Here is a 26,628-nt window from a genome sequence, read left to right as displayed (position 1 = left end):
GATATTACTGCACTGTTTGATCTAGGAACACAAGCATTTTGCTACACCCGCAATAACATCTGCTAAATATGTGTATGGACCAATGTTATTTGATTTCAATGAAATTATGTTGAACCAACGTGGAATAGACGTTAAATTGATGTCTGCGCCCAGTCGGATGTCTCTAAAATCATCAGTTATTTTTAACCAAGTATATTGAAGTGGGACCAAAGTGGAAACAGTTATTTAGATTATAGAAAGAGACGTTCTAAAATCAGGTATGCGTAATGCTCCCTATGTAATCCTATACAATATTATTCACTTATAGAGTTTTGCCGTATCTGTTTTTAGTAAGATATGCTATATTCATAATTAATGCATCTTAAATGACTCGTGAATATTGAGACACATATTATAAATTCAATTTAGATCAACAAATACCTTGATGAACGCATTTCAAAAGGAGGCGCTCTGTTTGTTGCTCGAGGGAATCCCTATTAACCTGGCAATGTCAAGAGACATCATTTTTGTGCATCATCAAACATTGAACATAGGTTTAAAACTAGATTTAGCCAATAATACTTATTTGGAAATGACCTTCTCAATCCAATCACTACAGCAATAATGTCAAAGCTCATCATCAATCAACAATTATTAAACATGCTTTGATGGATGTATCCCGTTTTAGAACACGCAGACAAACTACACGGCGCTCACACACTCAATCATGACGTTCAGCAAGCTATACACTATTGTTGAAATAATGTCCAATCTTAGTTGCATTCGATTTCAAAGGTGTGTGTTTAGTTTTAAAATAGCCCAGTGTTTCAACTTTCAAGAATTCAAATTATTTAGTTTAAAACAATGGATCATGCTAAAAATAAAATTAAACTCTAGAGATGTTCTAGAAATAAAGTGCACTTTAGTGAACATAAAAAAAAAAAACATAGCCTACTCTGTAAATAACGGTGTAGTTTTTTGTATAGGCAACCAGTTAATAAGATTAACTTCCCAAATCAGCACATCTCATAATGTCCATTTTAAATCATAATGAAACCAGAAATTGTTTAATGAAATAGCATGTTAAAAATGTAGGTATTGTTGTTATCATAAAAGGAGGCACACGGAAATATGGAACAAAATTGTTTCTTATTTTTCCAGAATACATACAAAAAAAATACCACCTGAAAAATAACGGCAATTTAAAATGTGGACAATTTGGGATTTTAAGAAACAAACATGCAAGTCAATTATTTTCTTTTCAATGAGACATTAAATAAGAACAATACAATCATAGCAATTTCAAATGAACATCAAAATGAAAACCTCTATTTTATTAGTATTCTACCATGTGTTTTCATTTTACCTATAGAGTTCAGTTTAAACATAATGCACTTTGAGTCTCTCAATATCTTCCATTTGTAGCTATTATCGTCCGCTTTCAACCGACACAAATAAATACAGTCCACGGATCCTGTCCATAGATGGAGCGTTGATATAAAAGTCTTTATATTTGCATTTGTATAACTATAAACTTTTCAAAAGTCAAGTGTGTTTCACTGGTATCCCAGCGCTGATGCTGTGGTGAGTCTCTGGCCGTACAGTGCATAGGGGGAGTAGTATGGCCCGGTAGCTGCGGGGACGGGGACAGGGGCTCCGGTAGGCAGGGGGCTCTTGGAGTACGGATGGTAACGGCTGCTTAGTCCCAACGCGTGATGCGGACTCCTCAGGGTCAGTGTCCCGGGGCTTCCAGGGCCTCCTGACTGCGGCATGTGCATGTGGCACGCCATAGCGGCAGCCGCAGCACTAGCTAACGATGAGGAACTAGGGTAACCCGATATCAACTTCTCCGCCCCGGTGAAGGCGGTGTGCGTCCGCAGGTGGATCAGCAGCTCCTCGGAAGAGGAGAAACGCTTGTCGCAGGGTCCGTTCGCTGACACCCAGTTACAGACGTGAGGAAGGGGGTCGTTGGGGAGCATGAAACCATAGGGATACAAAGGGTGTCCACTGAACGACTGCGGAGAGGAGTGCATGCCGTGCAAAAGGTGTGTCGGGTACATGTGGTGGTACCCGGATTTCATCGCGTTGTCGTGGCACTGCTGTGAGGCACTGGCAGCACCCGCTAAGTGGCTGGCACAATGGTAACTTAAGCAGTAAGGGTCTCTACACAGGCTGGCTGACATGATGGAGGGTGGGGAGGCCCCAGCCAGCGGGCTGGATCCGGTCTTACTGCAGCCCATGCTGGCCAACTGTGCGTTAACCAGGCTCCCGCCGTGGGAAAGGTAGTGTTGGGGATAACCTGCGTAGGCCCCTAAACTCCCGGGGTAGTGCATGCCAGCAGGCGGTAGGGGAAAAACTGTCTGACCCGGTTTGTAAGGAGAGACTGGGGCTACAAGTCCTGACCCCAGTCCGGAAGCTGAGGAAACGGAGGTTACTGAGGAGGATTCCGAAGACGGGGCTTTGGACCCGGGCGTTGTCTCCTGGTGCTGGTTCACCTCCACGTTAATTCCACCGCAACTCACGCTTATCCTGCTGTGGCTGTTAGTGGTTCCAGATCCGTCCGTTGTGCCATTTTTATTACAATCTGAATCTTTCTTGTCCTCCCTGTCTCCACACTTCCCCTCTGACGGCATGGGAGAGGCAGAAGTGCTTGAGTTGGGGCTGCCTGTCCGTGGCGTGAACGGCTGACAGGTGGCGCTAGGTACTCGGAAACCAGTCTTCTCTCCACTCGAAACGCCCGAGGACGAGTCCTTCTTATCGGACGGTTTCGAATAGGGTTTGAAGCTAGATTTGTCATCCACACCGATGTCACTCATTTTTAATGGACCGGATTTTGACTCCTTGTCACTAGATCCATTTGATGTAACAGAGGATAGTTTGGAGGAGGGAGGTGGGTCCGGTTTACCGATTTGAGAGCATGTCTGCGCCAGCAGTGCCAACGGACTCTTCTTGGCATCTAGCTGTAGAGAAAACAGCAAGACCGATATTTACAAATTGAGCAGTGAAAAAATATAAAAACAGTCTCAAACAATATTATACTTTTGGTCGAAATGCATCCCGCAAACAGAATGTCCGAGCCCTTCTCCACCCCCCCACCCCCACCCCCCCAAAAAGAGTAGTGCGCAATGCGCAGCTTTTACGCGAGAGAATAGCCGAGCTCTAAGAGTACGATTAACATTTCCTACATTTATAAAAATGTATTTCACCAGTACTCTCTATAATAGAATAGCCCACATTTCCACTTCGATATAATAAGTAGTTTATTCTATGCTGTTTCCTGTGCTACATTCCGGGATAACCGTTTCTATTAGTAATGGTTACAAAACAACAAAAACATTAAACTTTTACGCATTCATTCAGCTATTTTAAGTTGTTTAAAAAAAAAAAATCTTACCTCAATAGGGCTAATCGGGGTAGATGGTAACGGTTGAAGATACTCTGGGTGCAAAATGTGTCCTGATCGTGCCGTAAGCATTCTCAAAACCTTGATGGGGACTCTGTTAGCTTGCCGTAGATGGTCCGATGGGGGAACGGAATGAAGAAAAGGCTTGTTGATGTTATTCCGAGAGTCGATGCTCTCCCAGACGAGATGAGTACTACTATTGCTCAGAGCAGACACCGAGGGCGATGTGATCATGTCCTAATTCTCACGAAATTAGTCGGTAATGCATTTATCAGATTCATCAAGAAAGGCGAAAAGCAATGACAACCTCTCTCGAAAATCAGGAGAGAATAAAGTGGTGGTATTGCGTGTAATAATCCGTATAGTGAGAGGAAAAGAAGAAGGTGCGGCTGGTACGCAGGAAGAAGAGACAGGGAGAGTGAGTGCGATGTTATCGCGGATCCGTGGCTGCGTCTTGCATCATAGGCATAGCGCGTTCTGTGTCTCCCGGCAAGTCCGCTCTCTATACTCCCAAAGTACGAACTGGTAAAAATGTTCACTTCAAAAGCATCTGAATTAGTACGAGATTAAAGCCTTTGCCGCCTTCCAATCAAATGGGACCCTGAGGTGATTGGAGGGTCAAGGGGATGTGACGTTCTCCTCTATTTTTACAGCGCGAGGGAGGAGATAGGGAGGAATAGTTGGGTTGTTGTGCTCGCTCTCACCATCCTCGAAGCAGGGCAGGGCAAGGCTTGTTTAGTTTGTTTCAATGTCTGAAAAAGTACTGTATATAGACGCAAGTTTTTTCAAAACAGTGTAGCTCAGTTGGTAGAGCATGGCGTTTGCAACGCCAGGGTTGTGGGTTCGATTCCCACGGGGGGCCAGTATGAAAATGTATGCACTCACTAACTGTAAGTCGCTCTGGATAAGAGCGTCTGCTAAATGACTAAAATTTAAAGGTATTTGGTAAAATAATAGGTTGGCGATGTGGCTACACAGACATTTTCCAATGTGAATTATATCCCACAACCAGAAGATCAACCACTTCAGCTCGAATCAGACAAGCGTTGACAGGAACAGACCAATTCAGTGATGGAGGGATGAGAATGTCACATGTTTTCAGTAGCCTATAATATACACCGCACTTCTATGTCCATCTCCACCCCTCCGTCAACTGTCAATTCTGCTCCACCGCAATCAATCAGTTATTTGTCAGGGGCTGTCAATCCGACCTTGATTTGTCAGCTATTGTAGCTGATTTCATGCGAGCATAGCTGCATGGGGGAAACGGACAAATGGAAAGACAGAGGCATCTGTGAAAAGAGACTTAATTTGGACTAAATAAATCTTCCTTCAATTTGTATATACGCATCGACAATATGCAGACTGCAACGCGCTAGAGTATGCTTATTTTCCTGATTTCTCCATAAATTGACATGGAATTTAGGACGGTATTTGAAAATTAATAAGGATCTTGACTTGAGCAGAAATGAAAGGGCGAGGCTAAACTAAAGACATTGTATAAGGTTATCCTTAAACACAGCGACCGAGAGCTCAGCTCAGTCGCAGATTCGCTTGGATTTATGCCACGTTCATGTGCTAGTCGGAACTCGGACATGTCCTACTTGCTAACTATTGTAATTATTTATACACGTGCCGCGTTCACCTAGTTAGCAATTCGGAGATTTCCGAGTTCCTAGTTCAAACTAGCGCATGAACGCGCCATAAATTAAGCCTTTTCAAGGTTTTCCCTCCCTGTCAAATACTTCAAACGAGGAATGTGTCCCAAACGGCACTAAACAAGCCATGGAGTTTTAGTGCTCTGATGTTAGTTAATTTGTCAGAAATAGTTCAAAGTGAATGTCTACTATTATATTTCAGTAATGTTCATGTTCCTGTGTAAGGACATTAATTGGTAATGGACTCACCTACGTTTAGCCTATATAAGGGAAACTTTATGGCTAAAATTACATTAAAATTTAATAATGTGAATTGGTTGAAATGTGACCAGAAAGTGTTTTAAATGGCAATCTAGCAGTGTTGCTTAGTAGGCTATATGCGAGCATTTCAATTGTTTTTGAATAACCAATATGAACAACGCAGTTATTAGTGGAGGGCAAAGTTCCCCATAACAAAGTCTCTCCGGGCAGGGGCAGCGCGTATCCAACACACGTCATCATGTAAGTTGCACATTACTGAGTGAAACATGATGTCCTGGGTTCTCAGCAAAGGCGAACAATAACCACTTTCCCTCACAGATCCAAACCACTTTCCCTCACAGATCCAAACGTACCTCTACACATATCATAAAAAAAATAAAATGTATTTCTCCTCTGGCACATTGTTATCTCCCCAACAAGAATGACAAATAAAAGGGAACAAACAAGTAGTCCAGACATTTTACATTGATGTCAACTCGATTTTATTTACATACAATGAAAATGATTTATTTTATTTAAGAGGGAGAAAAGAGGGGTGACTGAACATAAATAAAAGAGAAATGGTGTGTCAGAGCGCTGAGAAAAGGAGTTTAAAATGCCATGAACTATTCACCGCTGAGATGGCTAATCAGTATTGAGGCTCAGGGGGAATCGGGCAGCCTTTCAATGCGGGTCTCTTTTCATCTCAATCGGGATAGAGGCGCTCAATTAAAAGCCTATCAGTTTGTAAGTAAATCAACGCCTATCAAAGTTGTCACTTCAAACAAAACGATTATTATTGCAACCCGCCTCCGCCATTAATCTCTCTCTGTGGTAATCCGTTTGACAGGTCATCTTGGAGAGCAAGAAAACCTGGAGTGGACAATCACAGGGGGGAAGAAAAACTGCTGGAAAAGTAAATATATTTATTTTAGGCCTTCAAAGAATTTTGGTAAAATGACAGGCTATAGGAAAACTATGGATATGTATTTGAAGTTATATGATAGCCTAATTGGTAACATTGTTTTTTATAAAAAAAAAATTGAACCAGAGTGTAAAATCCAGGCTCTGCCGTAGCCGGCCACGACCGGGAGACCCATGGGGCGGCGCGCAATTGGCCCAGCGTCGTCCAGGGTAGGGGAGGGAATGGCCGTCAGGGATGTAGCTCAGTTGATAGAGCATTGCGTTTGCAACGCCAGGGTTGTGGGTTCGATTCCCACAGGGGGTAGGGAAAAAAATAATGTATGCATTCACTAACTGTAAATCGCTCTGGATACGAGCGTCTGCTAAATGACTTAAATGTAAATGTAAAATATGTAATTGATAGTTTAACCATATGGGAATTATAGACAGAATATGACGTGAATTATTTTATTTTGTAGGCTACTCAAGTGTCACTGCATGTCAACATTGGCCTAAAGGCCTATTCACATGAAACTCAACTTCTTGCAGCCTATTGAAGCCTTACCATATAATGAATGGCCTTACCGCAGAAGCAAAAACTGCTATAGTCATAAACTGCTATCAATGTTGTATATTTTGAGGCCTAGAATATAAAGGCAATATCTAACATGAATTTACATTGTAGCCTAATGTCTATTTTTTTATCTGATTTATTATTTACATTTTAAGCCATACATATATTTTTCGGTTAATAGTTCACTAAAGTTTATTGCAACGTACTGGCCGCCTACTCGTTTTATTTCCAAGCCATACTGAATGCAATTTGTGAATACCTTCCTCATTACCCAGTGTGCACAAAACTGCATTAAATCCATTACTGACAAATTACAACATAGGAACATAAATAAATTAAATTACGTTGTGATATTTATTTAGGTAGACATACCAAAGTGGAAACATAACTAAGCAAGAAAGTGTCGTACACATATACTTTTCCCGTGGCCCTTAAATGCTGTGGACTTTGAAGTACAACAAGAATGAGAAAACGGCCCTCTCTTTCTATTCCTGTCTGGCAGAACAGGAAGAGAACGTTTCACAATATGCAAAGATATATGATTGATAAACAGCAGCCTAACTGTTTTCTGCAAGGGCTGACAGCCCGTGACACAATACGTGAGTTATTATGGCAAAGAAGGGCAACCATAAATTCCCAGTGTCAAGCGAAACCCCTCTTTATTGTCCGTATGACGAATGAGCTTCTACACCAGACTACAAATACTCGATATTACCGTTAAATGGAAACACATTTTTCCCGGCCATAATTCATGATATTTAAATAGAACGTTTTAAAAGTCCCCATATACTTCATAACCGCGACCTGTTTATGAATCACTCCCTATATGTAAATATAATTATTTAAAGCAGCACGAGAGTAGCTTGGGCTGTATGTTGTGGACTTTCAGCTCTGCACGAGGCTATATGCCTCCTTAGCAGAGGTGCGGCAGCGAAGGCAACATTTAAAATATTACATTACATTGGGTTTAGAATTAAGGTTTCCATTCCCATATATAGGGAGTCTTGGAATTATGCAAATGTAATAGCCTACTTTTAAAACCGAAAAACGTTAAATACCTTTTCAATGACGCACAGCCAGTGAGTTTGTCGCCGACTATATTGAAGACTGTTTTTTTGTTTTGCAAAATATGACTTACATACTTTTCTGTAGTAATCAAGCGAATAAGCTCTCGCATCCATTATTTTATTTTTTGCATCCAATGAGTTTGCTGAAAGAGTAGCCTATGGACAACTCCCAAAGCGATATTTTATCATAGCTTCTCAGTCAATGGAACTAGAAAAATTGGCTATATTATCTACCAGGAAAAAGCATGCACGGTGGAGAACAAACGTATAGGGTACACATTTTTATCAGAGGTAAAAGATTAAAAAGGGCGCATAGAACCACATTACCTGACATAAAAGACTAACAACAACATGTTCCGAAGTGAAATGACAGATCTGTGAAAACTGCGCAAACGTAATACTTTGTTTACTAATGTTGCATTGTAAAGATCACCCAATACATTTATCAGTTACATTGTTACAATATGAAATAGTGCGACATAGTAGGCTACAAATGTAACGACTGGAGCACGCGTGTTTTCCAGCAGTGGAGCCTCGAGAGCTGGGCAGAGTAGATAGAGGATTTTCCGCGTCTGGGAGGATCTAACATGACGTCCCTAACATACCTTCTGAATAACCAACATGGATAGGTCGGATCCACCTGTGCAGGGGTTGTGTTATTACAAGGCACTATTAAATTTTTTTATGAGTTCAACTAGTATTTAGGAGCCATTTTGTCCTGTTTATGTGCTCATGTGTTGTGTGTTTATCTTGTCTATCTAGGGGTATTTTAACTTGTTTTGTACACTAGAGGCACTCTCACCGGAGGTCTAGGTCACTAGTCACATGGGTAGGGGTACACAGGTGATGAGCAGTAATAGCACAGGTGAGAGGAAAGAGCATGCGGTTCTTACCGTCAAACTATTAAAGTATTGCATCCAAAGTTTCTCTTTGTTGTTTATCTTCAATATCACCCAAAAACAAGATCTACTGTGGAAAGCAGGGTTGGCATCAATTCTGAATTGAGGTACACATTGCTCTTTAATTCCAATTCAATTCTTGAATTTGAATTGGCCACATCCCACAGGAAGCAGAATTTGAATATAATTTAAATTAAAGGAAGTAGAATTTAATTCAATCAGAGAGGAAGAGGCAAAGCTAGAGGTTTTACTCTGCCCAAAATCTGTCCACGAAAATAAGCCCACAAGGTGAGGAATTTTTGTATGGAGGTCAATTAGAGTCAAATTTGGTCAACAAACAAATGTAATAGCTAATTTGCTACGTGAGGATTATTTGATCGAATAGAAGCTTTGTAATTAGGTTGTTACGAATGCACTGATGGGGCATTTTGGAAACTGAAAAAACCCCCAACAACTTTATATCGGAGTTGTGCCTGTAGAACTCATCATGGATATAACCCGTTTTAGCATGGACATTGCCATTGAGGGCTTCCACCATTTTAAAGTAGTCAACTGGGTGGGGATTCCTATGAATTGGGAGCAATCAGCCAATGAAGAAGAAGAAAATTGACTACTTTAAAATGGAGATAGCCTCAATGGCGTTGGCCAAGCTGTCACAGACGCTATAATGGCACAGATACAAAGAGGAGTCTTCTATACATCTCCATGGCCTGTTTACATGCGTATCTGCCCTCTCATTGGCTAGAACGGTCCCACCTGATCTCGCCTCCTCATGCCTGCCTTCCATCTTTGAGGACATATATTTCCATTGTTAGAGAGGTTACTCGAATATCTTGTCAATATAATAGACAATCTTTGATTAAATTAAATTCAAATGGCTTATTCATTCTTAATTTTGACATCATGTATGGTTACCAATACCATAAGGTTGAAAAAAAAATTCTAACTCATTCTCCTAAAACAATGTTAAATAATTACAGTGGTCTGGAAATATTGTAAGATCATGTTGTGGGTTATCTATAATAATTCATAATTCCATTAATGTTTTTAAATATGCATTAGATCAGACACTGCAGTATAGAAGGGAACAATCTAACATTTTATGACAAAGAAAAATACTGTTTGACATCTTTTAGTTATAATCAAACTAATATTTGAAATGGTATGTGTATTCTTTGCATTAATAAGTGGAATATCCTTTAGATAAAATATTTCTGGAATGAATGAGATTTTCAAGTTTTATGTCTCCGTTGAATTGGTTTGAATTAAATTATACTTCTTTCAATTCAAATTCGGCTTCATGTGGGGTGTGGCCAATTCATATTCAATTCAAATTCATTGTTTGAATTTAATTAAATTCAGAAATTCAGAATTGACCCCAACCCTGGTGGAAAGCCATTTCTAGGTGGACTAGTAATGAACTGCTCTCAACCTGTGATCTTCCCAATATTTGGGTACAGAGGTAGCTCTCGAGAACCCAAGGGAACATACAGTCCTCCCTCTTGGGCTCTTAGTTGAACATATGGACCACAGCAGTCTCAATGTGAACTACAATCGCGACGCTCTGTTTTAACATTTAGAAATGTTAATAATCCTCTCTTGCGATACGATTTTGGAAACCTTTGGAACCTAACTTTCATATCAGCCAGAAATAACATTTAAAATACAAAGATACATTTACTGTACACAGTTTTAGCAAAGTTGCACCCGGCTGTGTTTCCACAATGCCTCCAGTCGATGTATGCTACGACACATCCTCTAACCTTGTGCTTGCATTACCATTGGACCATTGTATATTTCTGTTTGGAAGCATGTGTTATTCAAAACACAGCGGGGTGCAACTTTTCTAAACTGCATACAGTAAATGCATCTTTTGTATTTGACATTTTTTCCTAGCTGATATTCAAGTTAAAGATCCAGTCCGGGATCTTAAGCACTTATAAATTCGTAACATATTGTAAAAATTGGAATTCCTTTTTTTTTTTTGCAGGAGGTAACATATCATACACAATGGATGACATAGTACACAATTGTATAACATTTTCGGGGGACCGTTTTAACTCGTGAGCACTACTTTCAAAACTACTGGCTTAAATTTTACAAAAGCTCTGGAGCATCGCTTTAAGTTCAGAATGTCTCCAAAACCATATCGCAAGTGAGGCATATTAATGTCTAGACAGAGCATTTGGGCATCATCGGGGCATTTCCCCCTGACGGCAGAAAGGTACGTGGAATGACTCCAATGAAACGCAATGTAAGCAAGCAGGTCGGATCTGCTGGATACCAATTGCAGGTGAATCAGGCTACCAGTACCAGCTAATAGTTCCCAGTGAACCCCAAACAAATAAAGTTTGTAAGTAGGCTAAGTATGTAAATCCCATGTCCTATAAGGCTTGCACTGATGATTAATGGTAAATAGGCTACGTGTTTTGCATTCTACCAAAGTATGTAAATCCCACGTCCTATAAGGCTTGCACTCATGATTAATTGTAAATAGGCTACAGTGCTTTGCATTCTACCAATCACCTGTTCCAGATGCAATCTTATTCAAACTCTTAGCCTAGTCTATATCGTACCTAAATCCAACCACAGTTCAGGAACAATAACTAAGAATATAGGCCTATGGCATTTTAGGTTAAGGACAGGTCTCCACCACTCTAAAATGCGACACAAGCGCATGCTGCCATAATTCTAGTAATAGCGCGTTTCCGCATGCGATCAGCTGATTCGGAGGAAGCATGCGGAAGAAGTAAATTCGAAACCTCAAGTAACCAAACAAAACAGTGACCTTTTTGGAAAACTACTGAAGGTGAAGTTATAGTTTTTTAAAAATTTTAAATAAGAAGAGGACCTGTGCCAGTTCCACTCCAGTAGTTATTCCACAGAGGTAGCCTAGTAACTGAACTGTCATCATCATCATAGTTATGGCATGCAGCGAATCTATGGTCACAATGAATGGAACGCAAGTAAGTGTGAACAATTTCCAACACTTAGTGTAGGTTGCATGTCTCGTATGCAATTATAAACGAACAGTATACAGTCGGATAGTTATCAGTGTGTCGCTCAGAGGTTTTGTTTTGCGTGCATTTCTGGTAGGCTACACTGCATTGCCTCCATTGTCATGGGCTGCTACTGTCATGTGACTCATATAACTTTGCAGAACAATTGCGGAACTGTAGTTGTTTGGCGGGTAGAATGCAAACTCGTTTTTATAAAGTGTGAAACACGTCACTGCAGCGGCGCAGACTTGGCTTTATGATGTAGTCTACTCGATGGGGTTTTATCAATGTGTTGAAGCTGAGCACGGTTGTGTGCACAGCAGGACGTGTTGAAGCTGAGCACGGTTGTGTGCACAGCAGGACAGGTGTACAGTCGTGGTCAAAAGTTTTGAGAATGACACAAGTATTGGTCTTCACAAAGTTCGCTACTTCAGTGTTATGAGATATTTTTGTCAGATGTTACTATGGTATACTGAAGTATAATTACAAGCATTACATAAGTGTCAACGGCCTTTATTGACAATTACATTACGTTTATGCAAAGAGTCAACATTTGCAGTGTTGACCCTTCTTTTTCAAGACATTTTACATTTTAGCAGAGGCTCTTATCCAGAGCGACTTACAGTTTAGTGAGTGCATACATTTTTCATACTGCTGTCAATTAACTTCTGGGCCACATCCTGACTGATGGCAGCACATTCTTGCATAATCAATGCTTGGAGTTTGTCAGAATTTGTGGGTTTTTGTTTGTCCACCCGCCTCTTGAGGATTGACCACAAGTTCTCAATGGGATTAAGGTCTGGGGAGTTTCCTGGCCATGGACCCAACATTTCGATGTTTTGTTCCCCGAGCCACTTAGTTATCACTTTTGCCTTATGGCAAGGTGCTCCATCATGCTGGAAAAGGCATTGTTCGTCACCAAACTGTTCTTGGATGGTTGGGAGAAGTTGATCTCGGAGGATGTGTTGGTACCATTCTTTATTCATGGCTGTGTTCTTAGGCAAAATTGTGAGTGAGCCCACTCCCTTGGCTGAGAAGCAACCCCACACATGAATGGTCTCAGGATGCTTTACTGTTGGCATGACACAGGACTGATGGTAGTGCTCACCTTGTCTTCTCCGGACAAGCTTTTTTCCGGATGCCCCAAACAATCGGAAAGGGAATTCATCAGAGAAAATGACTTTACCCCAGTCCTCAACAGTCCAATCCCTGAACCTTTTGCAGAATATCAGTCTGTCCCTGATGTTTTTCCTGCCATCAGGCCATCCTCCAAAAGTCTTCGCCTCACTGTGCGTGCAGATGCATTCACACCTGCCTGCTGCCATTCCTGAGCAAGCTCTGCACTGGTGGTGCCCCGATCCCGCAACTGAATCAACTTTAGGAGACGGTCCTGGCGCTTGCTGGACTTTCTTGGGCGCCCTGACGCCTTCTTCACAACAATTGAACCTTTCTCCTTGAAGTTCTTGATGATCCGATAAATGGTTGGTTTAGGTGCAATCTTACTAGCAGCAATATCCTTGCCTGTGAATCCCTTTTTATGCAAAGCAATGATGATGGCACATGTTTCCTTGCAGGTAACCATGGTTAACAGAGGAACAATGATTTCAAGCACCACCCTACTTTTAAAGCTTCCAGTCTGTTATTCTAACTCAATCAGCATGACAGAGTGATCTCCAGCCTTGTCCTCGTCAACACTCTCACCTGTGTTAATGAGAGAAACACTGACATGATGGCAGCTCGTCCTTTTGTGGCAGGGCTGAAATGCAGTGGAAATGTTTTTTTGGGGATTAAGTTCATTTTCATGGCAAAGAGGGACTTTGCAATTAATTGCAATTCATCTGATCACTCTTCATGACATTCTGGAGTATATGCAAATTTCCATCATCAAAACTGAGGCAGCAGACTTTGTGAAAAATTAGTATTTGTGTCATTCTCAAAACTTTTGACCACAACTGTACAGAATCAATATACTACATAGCGTGCACCTGAAAGGTTACAGAGAATGTTTAAATGAAAGTGACAATGTAACTGACCAGGTATCAAACATAGGCTACCTGGAAGGTCTCTCACATTGGCCTAGCCATAAAATGCTGAAAGACATTCAATGTCCAATATTCTTTCATTTATTTAGCTTTTATTTATTCAGGGGAGCCCAATTGAGACCAGGGTTTCATTCACAATGGTGCCCTGAATACAAACATTTTCTCAATCAAGAAAATTAATATTATTGGATGTGTAGCTGATAGAAAATGTGTAGTTGTTTGTTTCACAAGTCCTCAGGTCACAAACAAGGTAAACCGATCACTATACCACCTACTCTGCTCCACAAGCTTAAACACACACATTCACTCGACCACGGGCTATTTACTCTTTCTCAATTTAACCCAGAAATGGACTGTTAGTGGGCAGATGCCAGATGGGCTGGTCCACCTTTAGCCCAGTGGGCCTGTCTAAAATGTTATTTTTTTGGGCTAACGATGGGGACCTCAAGGAATAAAATTAGCCAGTGTGTTAGAAATGCCCGGGCCAATTTCTTGTCGTAGTCTGTCGCTGTTGTAACCCATTAATTGACACACTGTGTATCTCTCTGTTGTTGCTTTACAGGTTTCCTATATTGGAAACGACTGTGAGGACATCCCAGAGTTCCTTGGAAAAAAATATGGACACTTGGCAAGACGGCTAGATCTCAGCTTCAATCAGCTAAGGTAGGAGATGAGCAGAGATGAGTCGTGAAACTACCATGGACACAGTGCTGCCTGTAGGCTGATGCTTTGTGTTAGGGCAAATCTCTTATCAAGGAAGATACAACTATATAATCATACCCTTCATTAATAAGTCATTATAAATTATTATAAGGCATATACATACCCCTACACTAGATCACTTATAAATAGTATTGCGTACAGGCCTTGCGTATTCATGCAGTCATCTCAGTGTGGTGGGATATCAGTAGGGATACATCATGACCCGGATACATCATGACCCGGATACAGCATGACCTGAGTGAGATGTTGTGATCATTTCACAAAAAATATACTCAGGGCTTTGATTTGTTTGTGTCATAAAGGGTTTCTAATCTATGTACTGTACTATTTAAAGTCATGTTGCCACCATACATCAATATACACTGAGTATACAAAACATTTCCATGTCATAGACTGACCAGGTGAATCCAGGTGAAATGTTTAGTATACTCAGTGTAGATGGATGGCCTTCATTGTTTTTACCACCTTATCTGATAAAGATAGGTTGACTAACAGGGCATTTGGAAAGTATTCAGACCCCTTGACCTTTTCTACATTTTGTTACATTACAGCCTTATTCTAAAATAGATTAAAATTGTTTTTTTTTCCCTCATCAAAATACACACAATACCCCATAATGAGAAAAGCAAAAATAGGTTTTTAGATTTTTTAGCAAATGTGTATATATATATAAAAAACAATATCACATTTACATAAGTATTCAGACTCTTTACTCAGTACTTTTTTGAAGCACCTTTGCGAGCGATTACAGCCTCGCGTCTTCTTGGGTATTAAGCCACAAGCTTGGCACACCTGTATTTGGGGAGTTTCTCCCATTCTTCTCTGCAGATCCTCTCAAGCTCTGTCAGGTTGGATGTGGAGCGTTGTTGCACAGCTATTTTCCAGTGTCTCCAGAGATGTTTGATTGGGTTCAAGTCCGGGCTCTGGCTGGGCCACTCAAGGACATTCAGAGACTTGTCCTGAAGCCACTCCTGCGTTGTCTTGGCTGTATGCTTAGGGTCGTTGTCCTGTTGGAAGGTGAACCTTCTCCCCAGGCTGAGGTCCTGAGCGCTCTGGAGCAGGTTTTCATCAAGGATTTTCATCAAGTCTCCCAGTCCCTGCCGCTGAAAAACATCCCCACAGCATGATGCTGCCACCAGCATGCTTCACCGTAGGGATGGTGCCAGGTTTCCTCCAGATGTGATGCTTGGCATTCAGGCCAAAGAGTTCAATCTTGGTTTCATCAGACCAGAGAATCTTGTTTCTCATGGTCTGAGAGTCCTTTTACTGAGGAGTGGCTTCCGCCTGGCCACTCTACCATAAAGGCGTGATTGGTGAAGTGCTGCAGAGATGGTTGTCCTTCTAGAAGGTTCTCCCATCTCCACAGAGGAACTCTGGAGCGCTGTCAGAGTGACCATCGGGTTCCTGGTCACCTCCCTGACCAAGGCCCTTTACCCCCTATTGCTCAGTTTGGCCGGGCGGCTCTAGGAAGAGTCTTGGTGGTTCCAAACTTCTTCCATTTAAGAATGATGTGTTCTTGGGGACCTTCAACGCTGCAGAAATGTTTTGGTACCCTTCCCCAGATCTGTGCCTCGACACAATCCTGTCTCGGAGCTCTACGGACAATTGGAAAGTATTGGTCTAAATACTTTCCGAATGCACTGTATCTCAGTAGAACGATCCCAATGTGCCCATTGTACATTTACATCTTATCCAGAGCGAGTTACTATACAGGAGCAATTAGGGATAAGTGCCTTGTTTAAGGGCACATCGACATATTTTTCTTCTTCACCTAGTCGGCTTTGGGATTTGATCCAGCGACCTTTCGGTTACTGGCCCAAAGCTCTTAACTGCTAGGCTACCTGCTGCCCTCTGTAGACATGACTCTCAGTTAGTTATTTCTGTGCAGGCAGCATGCTTTTAGAATGTTCCTTTTTGAATTGACATGGTACTTGGCTGGCATCATCGTTAAATCCGAAACACCGATAATGGCAATGGTTAGCACTTTCCAACTCAGCATAGCGAGCTACATGTCATAGCTGTGAGAGGGGCAGCGTCTTTGCCATATCTGCATTAAGTGCAATTTATTATCTTCACATTACGTCCATTATGTGGTCTGGCATGACATAGGGACATCAAAAACCCTGTGAGAGCCTCAGAACATCAGGCTGCATCCCAAATGCCAGCCTACGGCCCTGGTCAAAAGTAGTGCACTATAGGGATTTTGGTGCTATTTGGGAAACACTCAGAGCAGCAGAGAGGTGGGTTGGCTGGTACCACGCTGTGGCCAAATAAAAGGCCTGATCAATAAATGTGACATGTTAATGCAGGGGCCAAATAGAATAAAAGATCCTTCTGACAGGACCTGAAGAATCACCTTGTGGCAGCCGGTTCAGAGCGGGGGGGGGGGCCAGCCGGCCGGCCGTCTGTCATCTCAGCAGCAGGACTGGCAAAGTCCATATGACAACTAAAAGAGGAGAGATGATGGTTAGAAGGTGCTTTTGTTTCTTGACCTGTCAGGGCTTTGAAAGGCCTCTAAATGAGAGCTCTTTTTGTCATCGCCGTCTTGAGGCAGTTATCTGTGCTGAAAATGTGGATTCTTCTTGTTTAATTGATTCGCTTTGCACCCGAGTCCTGTCACGTTAATAATTGCTAAGTCCCGCGCCCCGGCCCAGTGTGTCGTGAATAAATGTGTGCTTATCAGAGCATTAATATTCCTAATGAACTGCGGCGATTGAAAAACGAGCGTTGTGTTGGCTGGAGTTTGATTTGCCTGCCTTTTCATTCGCTGAGTACCTCAAACTCTGAAGGTTTCAGACACGATTGCCCCCCTTGAATGCGAAACAAAGACAATGTGGTAAAATGTGTAAACTGCAGTCTTCTTCAATGGATGTAATAATGTTAGACTGGTTGGTCATTTGGTGTTGTGTTTTGAGTTGTTTTTACACAGTTAACAGTAAGAGAACATTTAGTAGACTAAATGTTTTAGTAAATGTGTTGATTGATGTTGTCATTCAAAAGCTGATGTTATTTTCCGATCAGCCTAGTCTTGAATAATGAATGATCGCATACTCATATCTCTTACATTCTAAATATTTTATACATTTAAGCAATAAGGACAGAGGGGGTGTGGTATATGGCCAATATACTACGGCTAAGGGCTGTATCCAGGCACTCCGCGTTGCGTCGTGCGTAAGAATGGCTGTTCTTTTGCATCACGCAATGCGGAGTGCCTGGATACAGCCCTTAGCCATGGTATATTGGCCATATAACACAAACCCCCGAGGTGCCTTATTGCTATTATAAACTGGTTACAAATGTAATTAGAACAGTAAAAATATTTGTTTTGTCATACCCGTGGTATACGGTCCCATTTACCACGGCTTTCAGCCAATCAGCATTCAGGGCTCGAACCAACCCGTTTATAAAAATGATAGATATGTTATATATTATAGATATGTTATATATTAAATTAGATACATTATAGATATATTAGCTTATTGCTTTTAGTACAGGATATGATCAGGGTGATGACTTGTTTTGTGGTTTGGCTTGTGCCTTTTGAATTTCACTAACCTTAGAGTCATCCTAGACAGAAACATAAGAAAACCAGGAGGCAGAGAGACAGTCCTTTGAAGCCTATTGATTTATCGAAGTTGACTTCAATACAATCATACAGCCATGGTTATACTGTGTGTCCAGGGGCCCTGAGTTTCTCCTGGTTGGTTGCAGTCAGCGGTAACAAAAAAACTCCTAGTCCTATGTAGTCTATGGGCTCGTTTGAGTGGTAAGGCAAAAGCAACCAACTGTAGACAGAAGTTGAGGAGTGAAGTCGGGGTAGGTGCATCTGTGACAGCCGAAAGTCGGACACTGAGGCGGTTTTCCAACAGCAAGGCTCAGATCAACATGGCGGTGTTGCCATTTTTTATAAAAGCTTTTCTTTATAATGTAGAAATAAACATGTCTCCAACCCCCATATCACACACTCACAAACTGAAAATATATGTGTGTACATTGTACAATCAATTGGTGCGAAGTTGTGTAAAGTTCATGCAGTCGACATGTAGGCGCAATTTGTATCCCCATAATGTAACTTTGAAAGGCGAAAGTGATCCGCTCTAACACGTCCACTATCATCCAGCTGTGGTGATTCAGTGTTTCCCTGCTCTCAGATCTGTTTGTGCCGTCTTGCCAACTCCTATGCTAATCATTTAGCAAGACAGCACAAACAGATCTGAGACCAGGGTATTGTTTCCCTACTTATTCCTCATACACTGGATGGGTGCGAAGAGGGATATACAGTGGCTTGCGAAAATATTCACCTACCATGGCATTTTTCCTATTTTGTTGCCTTACAACCTGGAATTAAAATGGATTTTTTGGGAGTTTGTATCATTTGATTTACACAACATTTCTACCACTTTGAAGATGCAAAATATTTTTTCTTGTGAAACAAACAAGAAATAAGACAAAAAAACTGAACTTGAGCGTGCATAACTATTCACCCCCCCCAAAGTCAATACTTTGTAGAGCCACCTTTTTATAGCAATTACAACTGCAAGTCCCGTGTAGCTCAGTTGGTAGAGCATGGCACTTGCAACGCCAGGGTTGTGGATTCGATTCCCACTGGGGGCCAGTATGAAAAAAGAAATGTATGCACTCACTAACTGTAAGTCGCTCTGGATAAGACCGTCTGCTAAATGACAAAAATGTAAAAATGTAAGTCTCTTGAGGTATGTCTCTAGAAGCTTGGCACATCTAGGCACTGGGATTTTTGCCCATTCTTCAAGGCAAAACTGCTCCAGCTCTTTCAAGCTGGATGGGTTCCGCTAGTGTACAGCAATCTTTAAATCATACCACAGATTCTTAATTGGATTGAGGTCTGGGCTTTGACTAGGCCATTCCAAGACATTTAAATGTCTCCCCTTAAACCACTCGAGTATTGCTTTAGCAGTATGCTTAGAGTCATTGTCCTGCTGGAAGGTGAACCTCCATCCCAGTCTCAAATCTCTGGAAGACTGAAACATGTTTCCCTCAAGAATTTCCCTGTATTTAGCGCCATCCATCATTCCTTCAATTCTGACTAGTTTCCCAGTCCCTGCTGATGAAAAACATCCCACGGCATGATGCTGCCACCACCATGCTTCACTGTGGGGATTGTGTTTTCGGGGTGATGAGAGGTGTTGGGTTTGCGCCAGACATAGCTTTTTCCTTGATGGCCAAAAAGCTCAATTTTAGTCTCATCTGACTAGAGTACCTTCTTCCATATGTTTGGGGAGTCTCCCACATGCCTTTTGGCGAACACCAAACGTGTTTGCTTATTTTTGTCTTCGAGCAATGGTTTTTTTCTGGCCACTCTTCCGTAAAGCCCAGTTCTGTGGAGTGTACGGCTTAAAGTGGTCCTATGGACAGATACTCCACTCTCCGCTGTGGAGCTTTGCAGCTCCTTCAGGCCCCGTGTAGCTCAGTTGGTAGAGCATGGCGCTTGCAATGCAAGAGTTGTGGGTTCGATTCCCACGGGGGGCCAGTATGAAAAATGTATGCACTCACTAAACTGTAAGTCGCTCTGGATAAGAGCATCTGCTAAATGACTAAAATGTAAGATGTTATCTATGGTCTCTTTATTTCCTCTCTGATTAATGGCCTCCTTGCCTGGTCCGTGAGTTTTGGTGGGCGGCCCTCTCTTGGCAGGTTTGTTGTGGTGCCATATTCTTTCCATATTTTAATAATGGATTTAATGGTTCTCCGTGGGATGTTCAAAGTTTCAGATATTTTTTTATAACCCAACCCTGATCTGTACTTCTCCACAACTTTGTCCCTGACCTGTTTGGAGAGCTCCTTGATCTTCATGGTGCCGCTTACTTGGTGGTGCCCCTTGCTTAGTGGTGTTGCAGACTCTGGGGCCTTTCAGAACAGGTGTATATATACTGAGATCATGTGACAGATCATGTGACACTTAGACTGCACACAGGTGGACTTTATTTAACTAATTATGTGACTTCTGAAGGTAATTGGTTGCACCAGATCTTATTTAGGGGCTTCATAGCGAAGGGGGTGAATACATATGCACGCACCACTTTTCCGTTATTTATTTTGTATAATTTTTTGAAATAAGTTATTTTTTTCATTTCACTTCACCAATTTGGACTATTTTGTGTATGTCCATTACATGAAATCCAAATAAAAATCAATTGAAATTACAGGTTATAATGCAACAAAATAGGAAAAACGCCAATGGGGATGAATACTTTTGCAAGGCACTGTAGCTAGACAGATTGTCCATGTGCATAGCTCTAATATACAGTAATGTGTACCTTCCATACGGGACATGGAAGCTTGTTAGCTGTTACAGACGGCTTCATGGAAGTTGACTGCTACAGGCCTAATTTGTGTTGGTTTTATAAAAAATCAAGGGCCGCATTTATGTTCGTCGTCCTTGATCAGGTCACATTAAGAACTTGATGTCCAAAATCAAATATTTATATCTCTGACATTAGTAATGAATTATTCATATTAAATTCGGTTAAGGGGGAATCTTAGATGTCAGATATTATTACCGGACTTCTTCAAAGGATTGTCTGGACAGAGGAGAGGAGGGATAAGTGTTACCCAAGCCATTTGGGACTGACAGTATTGATTGATTGACTGATTGATAGTTGTGTATTAGGTGTTGGATTACAAACCATTTGATTGTATTCATGTCATCAAGACATCTTACTTTTCCAGCTCCCACCATCTCATATCTAGGGCCAGTATTTAATTTCTGACCAACAAAAGTCTTGTTCATGTACATTCTGGAGTTTCCTGGTCATGTCATGTGGCATAGTGAAAAAACGGATCCTGTTGCATAGCGTAAATTAACGACCCTTTAATAAAAGCGTTCTTTGTGATGAATGGAGGCTGTGGAGATCACATGATTGGGTGGAGCTGTGGAATTAAATTAGCGAGTAGACGTGACAGTGATAAACAAATCAGGAAGTAGAGTGCTGGGTGGTGGCATATCTATTTTCTCGCTCTCGCTCGCTCTTTCTCTCGCTCGCTCAGGGTCTTAATTATCCCCATAAGAACTCCCCTTGAGGACAAAGGAACCCAGTCCCACAGCTGTGTGTAAAACATGTAGTCTGTCGCTGATGAGAGGAACTCTCTGCGCCTTGTTATGAATCACTTCAAAACAAGCGCTTGGTGTCTCCTCGCCCCTATCAAGATCCATTTCACGGTACCGCTCTGTAGACAGACACCAGTGTGTTGACATTGTGACCCCATTTCAGTGACACCTAAAGTAACCCAAGTGCTAACTGCCTTGATGACTGACACTTTGTCAAACAGTGGACTGTCTTCAGTACAATATGTTAATATCCGTCAGCCCAGTTGACAGCACTCATCCACTAACTTGACAATGAGTGCCAGTGAAAATGAGGCAGCACCTGTCACTGAAGTGTGTGTGTGTGTGTGGCTGGGCAGATAACGGCAGGAGATAAAGTTGGTGTAGCAGCCTGTCACACCTACATCTCCTATCCCCATGCCAACCTGTCAGGCTGCCTCATCGATGTGTTGAGAGAGTGACATTCAGAGACTGATGTAGCTGTTGGAGGACAGGTAGCTGTTGGAGGACAGGGTCGGATATTATTGTGTTGTCCACTTAGTTTCAGGTCAGGTGTGTGTGTGTGAGAGACACTGTGACGATGGGGAATACACTGTAGACACCACTACTATCTAATGGTTACTACTAGAGCCAGTGTCTGTCGTATGGGTTTCAATCCATTACCTGCTGTAATATCATATATAAGACCTGAGGAGAATAAATACTAACATTATGTGATTGTTTCAGTGCAACAGACGAGTCACCTCTCTGTTCAGATGAAAAATGACATTGAGACTAACAAGTGTTCAGATGTATGTTGTGGTGATCACTGCTGCGACGGAGTGTTCAGATGTATGTTGTGGTGATCACTGCTGCGACAGAGTGTTCAGATGTATGTTGTGGTGATCACTGCTGCGACGGAGTGTTCAGATGTATGTTGTGGTGATCACTGCTGCGATGGAGTGTTCAGATGTATGTTGTGGTGATCACTGCTGCGACGGAGTGTTCAGATGTATGTTGTGGTGATCACTGCTGCGACGGAGTGTTCAGATGTATGTTGTGGTGATCACTGCTGCGACGGAGTGTTCAGATGTATGTTGTGGTGATCACTGCTGCGACGGAGTGTTCAGATGTATGTTGTGGTGATCACTGCTGCGACAGAGTGTTCAGATGTATGTTGTGGTGATCACTGCTGCGACGGAGTGTTCAGATGTATGTTGTGGTGATCACTGCTGCGACGGAGTGTTCAGATGTATGTTGTGGTGATCACTGCTGCGACGGAGTGTTCAGATGTATGTTGTGGTGATCACTGTCCTCTACTCTGTACTGAACAGATACATCTCACTATCTCACTCGTCTTTTATTGATGATGTAAGTGCTCCCCTTAGTACAGTATGTGCAGAAATTGACAATATAGAGCTATTGGTTACTGTGTGGTCTCAATAGTCAGTCATCTAAATTAGTCTACAAAGTCTTAAATTCTTCAGCACAATGATATAACTGTGTTTTAACCAGGATAAGACCCATCCTGACTGTGTTGTTTTAACCAGGATAAGACCCATCCTGACTGTGCTGTTTTAACCAGGACAAGACCCATCCTGACTGTGTTGTTTTAACCAGGACAAGACCCATCTTGACGTCCCATCATGTGATCTACTGTCATCCAATAAACCCAGGCTGCTGCTGTGTGTGTAGGTTAAGGCTGATAAGGCTACAGTACGTCAGCTATGGCAGCCGTTTTGCATTTTAATGGAAAATCAAGTATGCTAACTCGCATGTTTAAAAAAAACTAAAGTGCTTTAAATGTCGCCATGAGATGTTAGTAGTGTGATGAAAATAGAACAGGGAAGACAATGTAGGGAGGGGACCCCTGGTTACAACCTTGTATGGCCTGTCATCCATGTCGTTTTAGATTCATATTTAAAGCACATTATGGTATTACTCCGCCATGTGTGCATCACTCATCTGTCTCTCTTAATTCGTCACAGGCGGCGCTCCGTCTTTCAAGTCTCCGTATGTCAACAGGGAAAGGGGCCTGCTAATTGACAAATGGGTGTCACAGACATGAAGTGCTCCTTTTCCATCAGAGCTAGACACTGGGTGTTTGATGGGGAACCAGAGGAGAGGAGGGGGGAATATTATTGGCATAAGCCCAGTAAGGGGCATCAGACTGGGGCTGAAATGAGAAGTGACAAGGGAGAGAGGGGCTGTCATTGTCTTGGCTGAGTGTTCAATCTGCAGAGATACCAGTATGCAGATAAAGTGTCAGTTAGGGGGGAGAAAGAATATGAAAAACCATCTGTATGAAGTCTTCAAATTACTTAACTGGGAGTGTGTGCGTGTGTGTGTGTGTCTGTTTGTGTGTGTGTGTGTGTTTGTGTGTGTTTGTGTGTGTCTGTTTGTGTGTGTGTGTGTGTGTGTAAGTGCGTCCGTGTGTGTGACTTGGCGCTGGTTTATATATATTTCATATCTGATCTATCAGTCGCATTTAGGACTAATATTCTGTATAACCAGGTTTGTATCTCATGAATTAGGGCCAATACAGTGTTCCTCCAAACAGATTTAAAACAGAGAGATAAGAGAGACACTGTTGGCCGACCAGGAAGTAATATATTCATATCGGGAGCTATATGCAATTTCACATCAATTCTGTCCTATTGAAAACACTCCATTTTAATTTTCATTGGAACAATTTCCACAGTGATGGACTACTCAGGGGAAAGTGCAGAGATGGGAGAGAAAATTGAGAGAATAATGGGACTAGATGGAATGGATGTAATGAGTTGTCAGTCTGTTGTTTTCCTCTTCTCGCCAGTTGTTTTGCATCTTTGTCCAGTAATGACAACTTGCAATCTCATGGTAGTTGATGAAACTCTGTGGTATCTGCTAGGAGGAAATAACACTAAGGGTTACAAGCTTTGGTAACACTTTACACTGAGTTGACCTTGGTTATTCTATGAATTCTTACGCAGCCATCATGTAATGAAAGGAAAAGGAATAAATTATGTTTCAAATGAGCTACTCATAAAGTAACGACATAATTACAACAAAATTGGTTTTTGTTGTCCCTCAAACGTACAGATGTAGGATCTTAATTTGACCTATATTGTCACAGCAAAATAATCCTGCTCAACAAGATTTGAACATTTAGTACATAATGTTGCTTCATCGATGGTTAGGCTATTAGCTTTCCAAAAAGCAGGCTACATGAAAAGTGCAATACTGTTAAAATAACTGTGTGTTAGTGTGGGTTTTCAGTGAATGTATGTAAAGCACGAAGCGGTGCAGAAAAAGAGTGATCAAATTAAGATCCCACATCTGTAGTCTGTAGAGATGTTTGCTATCAGTGAAACTGTTGATTCTCAGCAGACAAAGCTAGTTTACTGCTAGAACTGGTTTAATCTGGTTGTAATGACATCACAGCCAGTTTTGCCTGCTGGCTTTGCTCTCATAGAACGCTAGGTGGCCTTTCCAGAATACTCTCCAGGCCTACCCCAGCCCACCTCAGTCCAGGGTTAGCCAGCCTCTGCTATCTGACTAACGTTCATCAGTGCTGTGTGAAAAGCAGAACGAAAACATACCATAGCCTGGAGAGAACTGTAATACTAAACACATTACAACTGTGTGTGTGTGTGTGTGTGTGTGTGTGTGTGTGTGTGTGTGTTGTTTGTAGAAAGGGTTCATCAAAGGTTTTGATATCAGCATCTGATGCCCATGTGTCAAAGTAAACGGAACCATAGCACTTAGTCAAATGAAATCCTGCTGGAGAGGGGGACCTCAATGAACGTAACGCTCGCTCAAAGAAAGGAAGGCAGGGGGAAGAGAACATTAGTAGAGTCTTTCCAAATTTGTTTTGAAATATTCTTGCGGGCAAGTCATGCACTCTCTGTTTTGGTAAGATGACAATCTTGTATCAGATAGAAAACATTTTTCTTCCACATGTTGCAGCCAAACCACAGCGAGGCAGCAATATGGTCCTGGTTTAGAGTGAACTCTCTCTCTGTGTTTATATACAGTACTGACTATGACTGTAATGAACCACTACAGGTACCATGGAGAAGACTGGGCCCATTTCAGGCTCAGTGTTGCCTTTTTAGATCATAATGAATAAGATTACGTGGACAGGTCAGCACTCCTACTCCGGGATGCTTATAAATACAAGGCCAAATCTGCAGGGGCTTGACCCAACCAAGAGTACAACCAATAACCTACATGACTTGCTCTTCTACACAAGAATACTCCTTGTTATGTTTTGATGACTGGGTTTATGCCATGTGGGTGTTGTTGATAGACAAACTTACACTTTAATGACCAAAGGACCTTTGACTGTCCTTGTCTATCAGTGTTTTGTTACTCATGTTTTTTCTTTTTTTGTGGACCCCAGGAAGAGTAGCTGATACTTCTGCAAAAGCTAATGGGGATCCAAATAAACAAATTACTGTGTAGGATCCCTTTTTTAAATCACACTAGCAAGGGATTTTATCGATATTTGAGGCATACTCCCAAATCTAGTTATGATTATCTACATATGCTGAGACTATTGAATGATAGCTAGAGTCACTCAACGGGGTCTTTCTGTATAGTATGAATGGAGCAGCACATGCGTAGCTAGGCCTTAGTCCTCCAGTCATCCTCCAGTCATCTCCCAGCTGTATAGTCCCTTTCACCAATACTGTATTTATAATCCCTATCTATGTCTCTGTTTCAACACAACAAAAGCCCACTGATGGCAGAGAGGGACTCATCCCTAAATCACTGTCAGAACACCGCCGTCGGCCTTCTAGAAGGCATTCCACCACGGAACGCTCGCTAATCTCAGGCTGTCTTGTGGTGGCGTTGGATTCCGGAATGGAATGGAACATCTTTATGTTCCTTTTGTTCAAAGTAAATATATACTGGGCATCGGTGCCATTCCCTTTTATGAGTTCATCACGTTTTTTATTGTATATCCCAAGACGGATGGCGTGCCACTGACACAGAGAGAGATTTACGGGCCTTCAGCTCTCTGTGGCAGGCCTTTAGAAGGCCCTACTGCTGACACAAAGCCAACACTCTGGAGGGGAGAGGAGGAAGGCTGACGG

General features: G+C 41.9%; 2 protein-coding genes across 2 annotated transcripts in view; one reads left to right on the top strand and one right to left on the bottom strand.

Annotated features, from left to right (window-relative positions):
• Positions 1-1,030: 1,030 nt before the first annotated feature.
• On the bottom strand, positions 1,031-3,950 carry LOC121553495 (zinc finger protein 503-like). Its single transcript, XM_041866631.2, has 2 exons — positions 3,374-3,950; positions 1,031-2,939 (listed from the first exon to the last, which is right to left on the bottom strand). The coding sequence occupies exons 1-2, from the start codon at positions 3,614-3,616 to the stop codon at positions 1,536-1,538; spliced, it is 1,647 nt and encodes a 548-aa protein (XP_041722565.1). The 5' UTR covers positions 3,617-3,950; the 3' UTR covers positions 1,031-1,535.
• Positions 3,951-11,471: 7,521 nt separating this feature from the next.
• LOC121553715 (leucine-rich melanocyte differentiation-associated protein-like) overlaps positions 11,472-26,628 on the top strand; it is a 427,191-nt gene continuing 412,034 nt past the window's right edge. Inside the window, exons 1-2 of the mRNA XM_041867040.2 lie at positions 11,472-11,689; positions 14,327-14,427. Of these exons, the coding sequence (XP_041722974.2) occupies positions 11,648-11,689; positions 14,327-14,427 (143 nt within the window). The 5' untranslated portion in view covers positions 11,472-11,647. The remainder of the gene's footprint in view (positions 11,690-14,326; positions 14,428-26,628) is intronic.

Source organism: Coregonus clupeaformis, chromosome 37 (genome assembly GCF_020615455.1).
Source record: "Coregonus clupeaformis isolate EN_2021a chromosome 37, ASM2061545v1, whole genome shotgun sequence".
NCBI classification, from domain to species: Eukaryota; Metazoa; Chordata; class Actinopteri; order Salmoniformes; family Salmonidae; genus Coregonus; species Coregonus clupeaformis.
This window is presented reverse-complemented; position numbering and strand designations above follow the sequence as displayed.

Excerpts from the sequence above, each read along its gene's own strand:
- LOC121553495 (XM_041866631.2), bottom strand. The coding sequence starts at position 3,616 with ATGATCACATCGCCCTCGGTGTCTGCTCTGAGCAATAGTAGTACTCAT. Across the intron at positions 2,940-3,373 it reads CCCCGATTAGCCCTATTGAG|CTAGATGCCAAGAAGAGTCC; the intron begins GTAAGATTTTTT and ends TTTTCTCTACAG.